This window comes from Myotis brandtii, unplaced genomic scaffold (assembly GCF_000412655.1).
Source record: "Myotis brandtii unplaced genomic scaffold, ASM41265v1 scaffold248, whole genome shotgun sequence".
NCBI lineage: Eukaryota > Metazoa > Chordata > Mammalia > Chiroptera > Vespertilionidae > Myotis > Myotis brandtii.
This window is the reverse complement of record NW_005359397.1, coordinates 2687325-2697504: the sequence shown is the minus strand read 5'-3', so window position 1 is coordinate 2697504 and position 10180 is coordinate 2687325. Positions and strand designations below refer to the sequence as shown.

Sequence of the window (10180 nt, the reverse complement as noted above, 5' to 3'; positions counted from 1 at the left end):
GGCGGGGACCACAGTGGGGACTGGAACTTACAAACAGCAGACCCATTACTAAAGCTGTGACACAAAGGGAACTTCTCCAGCCACACAGCCTCCTGGCCCAGGTGCCCCCAGAGAGAAGTTTTCATAGGCTCAGAAAGGAGAGAGTTAAAGGGAACCCAGATTTGTCCCCCAAATTGCAGAATCTGGATCTAGGGGGCACCTTCAGAGCTCTAAGGAGGTAGTTTTAGGACAAATAAAAGGTGCACAGAGCAGGGAACAAACCTGCTCATTAGTGACACCAATGGGTTTTAGCTGAGCCAGTGGATAGTGCCCAACTCATGGGCGACAATTTAAAGGGGCTCATGAGAGAATGCAGTGGAGAGGTGACGAGCAGCCTGCCCCACCGGTGAATTGAATGGGTGGTCACATGGCTGGCTCCTGGCATGGAACAGGCTTGTGACCAACCTCCTCACCATCACTCTCTCCTGAATGCAGATCAGGATGTTGGCCATGGGCACTGTGGATTTGCAGCCCTGGGGTGTCACCACTCCAGCAGGAACAGGCTGGGAGTCCCTGGGCCAAGCAGGAACTCACAAGGGCCAACTGGCAAAGCGGGCCTGGGATCCTGAGCATTCACTCTAGGAGTGGGGAAGGGGTGGCAGGCAGCAGCCCCTCGCTGTTCACTCTGATGGCTCAGTCTGACAAGGGCTGGCTGAGAAATTGCCAACATGAACTCACCCCTCTCCTTGGAAAAGCCCTTCCAACTGAAGCTCCTCACTAAGTTCATTTTTCCAACAAAAGCCAGTAAAACCTAATGATCATAACATTCTCCATAAAAGCAGCCAAATTCAGTTACCTCCTGCCTAGAGTTTTACAGCCTTAAATAGTCCTTTTATGAAACTCACTTTTGGAAATACTGCCTTTGTTACCCCCTCCACTTTTTGATGCTTTCATACAAAAACAAAATGTGATCTGGAATATTCCGGGAATAGAATAGCCTGGTTTTCCACCTTGGCCCCTGGGCGTTCACACAACTAGTTCCTGGCATGGGCAAGGATGTGGGAGTTCTGTGTCCATTTCATCTACCCATGTGGGTTCATGGCTTCCTCTGGGCACAGAGCGGACTTCCTGCTCCTGTCAGATGTGGATGGTGGCCCAGATCCCAACAGGACTCTGGGCAGGACGATGGGTCTCAGCTTAGCAGGCCCCCTCCCCTGCTAAAGCCACATTGGCAGTGGTGATAAAACTCTGAGTCTTAACCTCAATCATTCTCTCAGGAATAGCTCACAAATTCTCTGTTCCACCTGCTTCCCATGAGCCCAGTTGTCATTTGTATACACGTTGATGAAGTGTGTGTGTGTGTGTGTGTGTGTGTGTGTGTGTGTGTGTGTGTTGATATGTGACATGCGAGTACTGGTCCAAAGAAGCCTCTATCAATAACAGAACTGGAATCCCAGCCCTTCCTCCCCCAAATCAGACAGCAGGGTGAGTCGGGAAGCCGCTAGGGGCCTTGTTTCTGATGGCAGACAATGCAGCAGGAAGCAGACCGTGGGAAGGGGTGATGCTACGGGCAGCTGGCTGCGAGGTGGGGTCAGCATTCCTCTGGAAAGCAGAGCCCATCTCTCCCTAGCTGCCCTCGGAAGCCTCCCAGCCAGGGCTGGCCTGGATTCCAGGGACCCCTCCCCAAAGCATCTCTCTCCTCTGTCACAGGGAGACTAGGAGATGCGGCAGCAGCCATGGACCTTCTCTTCCATCTCCTCAATGGGGGCCTTGAACTTCAAGAGGGGGGGGTCTCCGCTGGTGACCGTGTAATATACCGAGGTCCCATTGCTGCTGTATGGTGAAGTTCTGCCTCCGATCAAGGGGGCCTTGCCTTCACTGCTGCTCTCACCCGTCCTGGCCATGCTGCTGCCCAGGTGGGTGCTCAGGAAGGGGTGGCTGAGCAGCTTGGCTGCAGCCCGATGCCGCTTTAGCTCCAGAAGCGTCTGGGGGCTCTGCTCCTTGTAGCCACTCCAGGGTGGGGTGGCATCAGCCATGCTGGGGCTGCTGTAGACCATGGTATAGTCGGGCACCTCGTGTACTTTCCAGACATCCCCGTTGGACAGTGCATACTGGTAGGCGCTGACCGGAGCCCGGAGACCATTCTCAACAGGCATGTCCATTTCACTTCGTGGGATCTTGGTGGAGAACTCAGAGAGCAGCATGGGCTTCTCCAGCCGGGGGTTCTGAGGGGGAAAGAACGATGTTACCAGCTGGCAGGAGGCTCTGAACCCACAACCCACCTGCACCTCTGCTGAGGGCGTTATTGTCTGGACCTGTCCTCCACCCATTTTCCCTACCTGGGTAATAGGACGTCCTTTTTGCTTTGGGGGACTCACCAATCAATGTGTTTTAGGAGAGCTGACCAACTTCCATCCTTGACCCCAGGCCTGGATGGTCAACACATTCACCACAGGAATTGGTTCAGGGATGGGTTCTTGACTGAAACTGATTTAATGAAACTCAACCCTGGGATTTTTGCTAGAATGATTGGGAAAGAGAAGTTCTGTTTTTATAGCAATTGCGGGTGGTGAGAATGATACAAGTTGGGGGCTGGGGAGACACCATGTCAAAGGGCTGATGTGAAGAAAGACTGAAGGAGAGAGAGAGAATTTATTTTGATGATGTGTTTTGAGCCCCTGGATCCAGCTGGGCCAAGACTTTCCAGTTACAAGAGCCTGTAAATTCCTTTTTCGTGTGAGTTGACTTCAATTGGGGTTTTGGTCACTTGCAATCTTTCCTCTGTATTCCCAGCATATCTCCACTCGAAACAGCAGAGATTCCTACCCAGAGGTCCTTTACACCCAGAAATCCCTGCATAACTACAGCTGCCTAGAAGCTATAAATGAAAGGGTTGATATATTTGACAATAATGAAAATGTAAAGCCTAGCAAAAATCACCATAAACAGCCCAGCTGGTGTTGTTCAGTGGTTGAGCGTTGACCCATGAACCAGGAAATCCTGGTAGGGGGTATGCAGGAGGCAGCCAATCAATGATTCTCTCTCATCATTGGTGTGTCTAGCTCTCTCTCCCTCTCCCTTTCTCTCTCTGAAATCAATTTAAAAATTTAAAAAAAGAAGAAAGCAAAACTTTTAAAAAATCACCATAAAAAATCAAAAGATGCATGACAAAACTGAAATGATATTTGCAACATATATGACCAAAAAGGGAATAATTTCCCAAGTAAATAAAGAGCTCTTAAAAGTCCACTTATAAAGGTTCTACTGCACTAAAGAAAAAAATCAACAAGGGACACTAATATACAGTTCACAGCAAAATATAGCCTGTAAATACAGGAAAAAATAAAAATATTCAACCTCACTAATAATTAATGACATAAAAATTAAAACAACACAAGTTTTACCAATCACATTGACAAGTGTCTTTAAAGTTTGTTCATACTCAGTGCTGGCAAGGGTGTGGGGAAATAGCTACTAGGCATGTAAACTGCCACAGTCTCTTTGGAAGTCAATATCAATCACATCATCTAAAAAAATTTGTTTTTAAAGAAGAATGAATACTTTGCAGCAAGCCCATTTCCAGGACTTTGTTTTCCAGATACACGCCCCAGGAGAACAAAGCCTGAAAGTCATCATTAGGCAGGTGGAGAATTATGGCATGTCCTTGTACTGGAATATTCTGCAGCTAAGAATTGAGGCAGTCCCCATGTACTGGCTTAGGATTCCAGGGATCTCCAGGAAATTTATACATAAAAATAAGGCATCTGAAATGTGATTTGATTTCTGTCTACAACTCTTTTCTCCCCAACCCACAAGCTTGGGGACCAGATGGAACAAAGCCTCCGTGTTGCTCTCTCCATCCCAGCCCGCCACTTTGATGGGGATTCCCTTACACAGATGCTATCACTCCTGCTGGTGAGACCAGCGCACATGTGACCTCCCCATTCACTGGGGAAGCAGGGTCCCATTGAGATGTGTGTACACACTATGCAACTAATCAGCAGACCTTGCATCGCTCCAAGGCAATACTCTCTAGAAATGCTTTCAGTTGCTCAATGTGTGGTGGAACCAACCTCTCCCTTCCTGTCCCCAGCAATTCTGCTCTGGCCCCAACCCTTGGCCTCACTCAGCAGACCCAGCCAGGCATGGACCTGAGTGCATCAATACTGAGTTGAATAGTGTCCCCCCAAATTCATGCCAATCCCACATCTCTGAATGTGACCTTCTTTGGAAGTAGGATCTTTGCAGAAGGAATTAGTTAGATTAAGATGAGGTCCCACTGGATTAGGGTGAGCCCCAATCCAATGACTAGTATCTTTCTAATAAGAGAAAACAGAAACACAGACACACACACATGAGGAAGGCCATGTGAGGACCGAGGCAGAGTTTGGAGCCATGCTAGCAAAAGCCAAGGAATGCCTGAGCCATCAGAAGCTGGGAGAGAGACATGGAGAGGATGGCACCTTGCTTTTTAGACTTCTAGCTTCCAGAGCTGTGAGAAAAGAAAGGTCTGCTGTCTTAAGCTCCAAGTTTGCAGCAGTTTGTCACAGCAGTCCTAGACACCAATAGAGCATCTTCTTAGGAAAGCCGTCTCAAGCCCAGGGCCTTGGCTGCCACTGGGGCAGGCTGCTTAGAGGTCCTATCAGTAACCTACTGTTTTTCAAAAAATTTCTTTCAATCAGATGTGTTCTGGTAAACACAGTTCTCAACTTCTTGTTATATCCCCTCCACCCTGGAAGTTTCCGTGTCCTTAGCTCCCAGGGTGGCTGCCCTACCGAATCTCTTTTCTGGGAAGCACAGATTAGATGTGCCAGAGCACGAGCAGGCACATGGTGGTCACTCACTCCCTGTCAATTATGAGAACCTAATGGGTGCCAAAGCTCCCAGCTCTGACTCAAACACACCCTAGGCTTGCCTCATTAACCACAGTAGCCACCACCATCAGACTGGATCTAGCTGGTCTAAGGGCCTGCCTAGGTAACCTCCTTCTGAAGGCTCTCAGATGAAGAGGCCAGACCAGGGAGGGGCCTGGTCCTCCTCCCAAGGCAGTGGCTGACACTGGGGCAGGGTATGAGGCCACTCACTGGGTCCTTATTCTCCTGGTCTGTCCTGGTCTCCCTGATGTCCCCATTGTAAGTTGAGGTCCGCTGATCCTCTGCCACACTCCGCTGCTGCCACAGGATGGCCTCGCCCTCATACTCCTTCCTGTACAGGTTCGTCCTATCCGACAGGCTGGCTCGACGCACCACCTTCCTGAAGGGAGAGAGGGGGTACTGGAGGCTGCATCGAGGCACCACAGGCAGGAGAGGCATGGGGACCCCTAGCTGCCTGGCCCCTGACTCACCCACGGCTGCCTGTGCTGGACGTTCTCCGGCTCAAGGACGACTTGTGCCTCAGCTGTGACTTCATGATCACATCGTGCTTGTGTTTTAGCTCCAGCAGCAGGACCTTGAACTCCTCTTCCTCACACAGGTCTGAAAGAGCAGAGGCATCTGTTGTGGGAGGCAGCTTGTGGCCCCTGGGAGCCCTCCAGACCAGAGGAGCTGCCCTCCCAACCGAATGAAAACTCCCAGCATCCTTTGGGGCATGCAGGGAGGGGAGAAAACAATGCCACCCTTATTTCCTGGGCTGCAACCCAATCCTTAGAGAAGACTACGAAAGGGAAACCCAGGTTCCATACACAGTCACAACTCCTGAGGTCCCCAGTTATGACTGAAGGAGTCATACACCTTTGATGGTTTCCAATAGGATTTATCAGCTCTCCACTGACACAAGAAGTATCAATAGAAACAAGCAGGTATCATGTAGCCCAAACAAGAAGTTATGCAAAGAAGCTGAAATCATATATCCCCACCACCTAATTCTTTCACTCATCTATTTACCTCTTCAGTGTCCCAGTCATCCATCCATAGGTTTGTCCTCTATCTATCCATCCTCTTATCCATCCATCTATATTTCCTACTTCATCCATACATTCATCCACTTTGCCATACATTTATCTATCCATCCACCCATCTCTCTGTCCATTTATCCATTAATCTATCATCCATTACTTTATTAATCATCCATCTACACACCAATTCAGCATCCGTCCAACCATATATTCATCCATTTATCCCTCTACCTATCAAAAAGTTGATGCGAGCCTATGTGTGTACCAGGTGTTGTGCTGGACTTACCTATTGGCATTTCATCCATGGATGTCCTAGCACTGAGACTGGCCCCATGGGACACCAATAGCTCTGCCATTTGCATCTGAAACACAGGAAGAAGCCCATGTTCCCACTGCCCAGGGCCCAAGAGGCCTAGGAGGTGGAAAGAGTGCCCAAGGCCTCTTGGGATGTGACCCAAATAATGGTGGGGCAAAGTTGACTCCCAGGGAAGGCTTTGAACCCTGGGGCCAGGAATCCTGGGGTGCAATGGACTGACACCACCTTTACTATGCCTGGACCAAGGAACAGAAGAAAACGGAGTCAGCTGTAACTCTAGAGTTGTCGGGTGTTTAGGGAGGGACTGCAAAAACTGCAATCAGCCCTGACCGGTTTGGCTCAGTGGATAGAGCGTCGGCCTGGGGACTGAAGGGTCCCGGGTTTGATTCCGGTCAAGGGCATGTACCTTGGTTGCGGGTATACCCCCAGTGGGAGGTGTGCAGGAGGCAGCTGGTCGATGTTTCTCTCTCATCGATGTTTCTAACTCTCTATCCCTTTCCCTTCCTCTCTGTAAAAAATCAATAAAGTATATTTAAAAAACTGCAATCAGGGTTTTATATCTGGGGAACAAATGGAGAAACCACTCAAAGCAGAAAGGCTGGGATTTTCTAATTTGGCAGATTTAATCATCATTCCATTAAACTACAGCTTGTCAAATGTTTTTGCAAACTCCCTAGGTCTTTTCATATCCCATACACTAGCTGTAGTCAACACCTTAAGCAGGTCGTGTATCCTTTTGAACCAACTGCTAGATCAAGGACAGCAGGCTGATCCTGTGCTGGCCTTGCTCACAGCCCTCCGGTGTAAACTACCTGTCCCCAGAAGGCAGCCGCGTGCAGGGGCTCCCAGCCATCCCAGTCCTTCACATCCACGCGCACTCCGTGGTCCAGGAGGAGCTCAGCTGCTCGCAGGTATCCGTTGGCCCCAGCTATGTGCAGCTGAAGGAGAGGAAAGAAGAGAGCATTCCCTAAGGGGGGCAGTCCCACATTTGGAGGTGGGGTAGCCCTCTCCCTAACCCACGTCTAAGATCATTCTTGGGGCCAGTAGAATGGCACAGAATGAGGTAGAAATACCAGCCACATTGCAGAGAATGATTACATCTGCAATATGAACCTGGAAGGTAAGGCAGAGAGGTGAGCTCTTCTCCCCTGTGGTTGGTCTTAGAGCTCCTGTGGTGAAGGCAACAGCGTTTACTGAGTCCCTACAACATGCTGAGCCCTGTGGAAGAGGTCTCAGGGGTCCAATACGGTGGTTTTAAAATATGTTTACAAATTCTCTGACACAGCTTCCAAAGCAGGGATGGGGAACCTTTTTTCTGCCAACGGTCATTTGGATGTTTATAATATCATTCAAGGGCCATACAAAACTATCACCTTAAAAATTAGCCTGCTGTATTTGGTCCAACATTTAATTAACTCACCCCTAATGACTTGGCAGGCCCAGACCAAATGATTTTGTGGGCCTTATATGTTCCATGGGCTGGACAGTCCCCACCCCTGCTAAGGGATGGAGTTAATTTCTCTCCCCTCGAATGTGGACCAGATTGAGTGACTTGCTTCTCACAAATAGGATCTTGTGAAGGGCAGTGAGTGATTTCTGAGACTAGGTCATAAAAGGCATTGCTGTTTCTACCTTATATTCTCTTGGATCAATCACTCTAGAGGAGGCAGCCATCATGTTGTAAGGACACTCAAGTAGCCCTAAAGAGAAGTCCCAAGGAGGTGAGAAACTGAGACCTCCTGCCAGGAGCCAGCACTAACTTGCCAGCCACCTTAGGAGTGGATCTTCCAGCCCCATTCAAACCTTCAGATGACAGCAGCCCTAGCCGACATCTTCACTGCAGCCTCATAAAAGACCCCAAGCCAGAGCCACCCAGCCAAACTGTTCCCAATTCCCTGACCCACCAAAACTATGTGAGATGATAAATATATCATGTCATTTTAAGATGCTGATTTTGGGGTAGTTTGTTATGTAGCCATAGTAATCAATACATCCAATATGGGAAAGCCTCATACTACGGCCCCAGTTCTTCTACCTGACACCATTCAAGGCCTCCGATGGTGGACGCCACCTTAGTTGCCCCTTTTGTTCAATCTCCAAGAAAACACATAAAATACTTAGCACATGATGAACACTCAGGAAGTGATTAACATTCTTAGAAAGCCCTAAGTGATCACAAAGCACACCATGGGAATGGATGAAGGACGGAGAAGGAGATGAGGCAGAGAGAAACCAACTTCCCAGCCAATAGAGGCGAAAGGAAGCCAGCAGAAGACTGGCTGAAGGAAACAGAGGCCCCAACCGTAGAGGTGTGGGTTCTACCACATGCTGGCCCACTTCTGCTCTGGCTGGTCTTGGTTCTGGACCATGTCCTCACCAGCGTGGCACCATGGGCGTCGATCCAGTCAAGGTCCTGGCCCGCTGCGATCATACAGTGGATGTCTGCAATCATCTGCTGCTCGGGAGCCGCCCGCATCTCGTTGATTTTCTCTTGAGTGATGCCTGCGGGGGGAGGGGGATTTGGTCAGCACCCCAGGCTTAGGCCTCAAGGTGGGGAGGGGAGGAGAGGCAGATAGGGAGGGCAAGGTCTCTGGGCCCCAGAGTCTGCCAGTCAAGGAGGTAGACAGACATGCCCATAGATCATTGTGTTCCAGGCCCAATGAACACAAACATGTGCTGGCCCATAAAACAAAGGCCGCTCCTGCCTGGCACCCAGTAGGTACTATAATGATATCAGTTACTATTATATATGCTATTCTTCTACCTGGAAACTCCTACCATCCACATACCTACCTCCAACTGATCAAATGGCTGGCTCCGTCTTATTCTCTAGGTCCGGCCCAGACCTCCCGCCCCCAGATACCCTCCCCTGACCACCCTGTCTGACCAGGGTTTGTTAGTTTCTTTTCATCTCATGCAGTTGTGATTGTAGCACCTGGCACAAGGCTCAATGAGTTTTTGTTATGTGAATGACTCAATTAATGACTACACAGGTGTGGGCAAAAGTAAGTTTACAGTTGTTCTTATGGAAAGTAATACAATAAGCCCTAGCCGGTTTGGCTCAGTGGATAGAGTGTTGGCCTGTGGACTGAAGGGTCCCTGGTTCGATTCCGGTCAAGGGCACATAATTCTTTTCCTGTGGTGCAGTTTAACATGGTCTTCTGTCTTTATATTTTGTAAATTGGTAGTTGGATCTGGAGACTTGATTAGTTTTTTGGCAGGGGGTATTAAGAGGAGCAAAACTATTTCATAGGTGGTGGTGTGTTTTGTTATCATAAATATTATATCTGGCTATCTTTTACTATGTAAGATTTTTTCAAGTGCTAATTTTTTGGTGATAAGGTTGTCCAATAAATAAGTATTTTGTTTACTTATTCACTAATTTGCTTTCTACTTGTAGGGCTAACAAGACTTTCATTTGAATATATTCTATATTATTTTAAGTGGATGAAAGAAATCATGTTACCACATATATTTATGTGTGAGAGAGTATATGTGGGGTGGAGCAGAAGTAGTTTTAAAATTTTTTTAAAAGAAAGTAATACAATAATAAATAATATAAGAATAAACCCTGTGTTTCACATACTCACAAATGTAAACCTACTTTTGCCCACCCATGTATAACTTTAAAATGGAGAGTTGAATAAATTGAGGTGGAGGGATGCAGAAAGACATTTTAAAGCCTGAACCTTTTGCTAAAATGTTTAAGTATTACTGGCAGCTACGAATGTTATTTAGTGAGAGAGTGACATGCTCTATAAAAAGGTCCATTAATCAAACATTCTTGGATAGGATTCAGGGGAGATCTGTAAACTGGAAAGGAGAAAAATATACATGATTATTTTTATTAAACTTTAAGTGAAATAGAACATTTCCTTCCATTAGAACATAGGCAAAGCCCACAGTAGAATGAGTGGTGCCTGTGACGTTCTCACCAACAGAAACAGTAGTTATTTGCGTGTCATATTATCTGATTGTTTCATGAACCAATA

At 47.9% G+C, this 10180-nt stretch overlaps 1 protein-coding gene across 1 annotated transcript in view; it reads right to left on the bottom strand.

Annotated features, from left to right (window-relative positions):
• Positions 1–1121: 1121 nt before the first annotated feature.
• Positions 1122–10180, bottom strand: part of PPP1R16B (protein phosphatase 1, regulatory subunit 16B) — a gene marked incomplete at its 5' end in the record, with an annotated part of 67509 nt that continues 58450 nt past the window's right edge. Inside the window, 6 exons of the mRNA XM_005867322.2 lie at positions 1122–2204; positions 5064–5232; positions 5324–5453; positions 6159–6234; positions 7001–7126; positions 8566–8690. Of these exons, the coding sequence (XP_005867384.1) occupies positions 1695–2204; positions 5064–5232; positions 5324–5453; positions 6159–6234; positions 7001–7126; positions 8566–8690 (1136 nt within the window). The remainder of the gene's footprint in view (positions 2205–5063; positions 5233–5323; positions 5454–6158; positions 6235–7000; positions 7127–8565; positions 8691–10180) is intronic.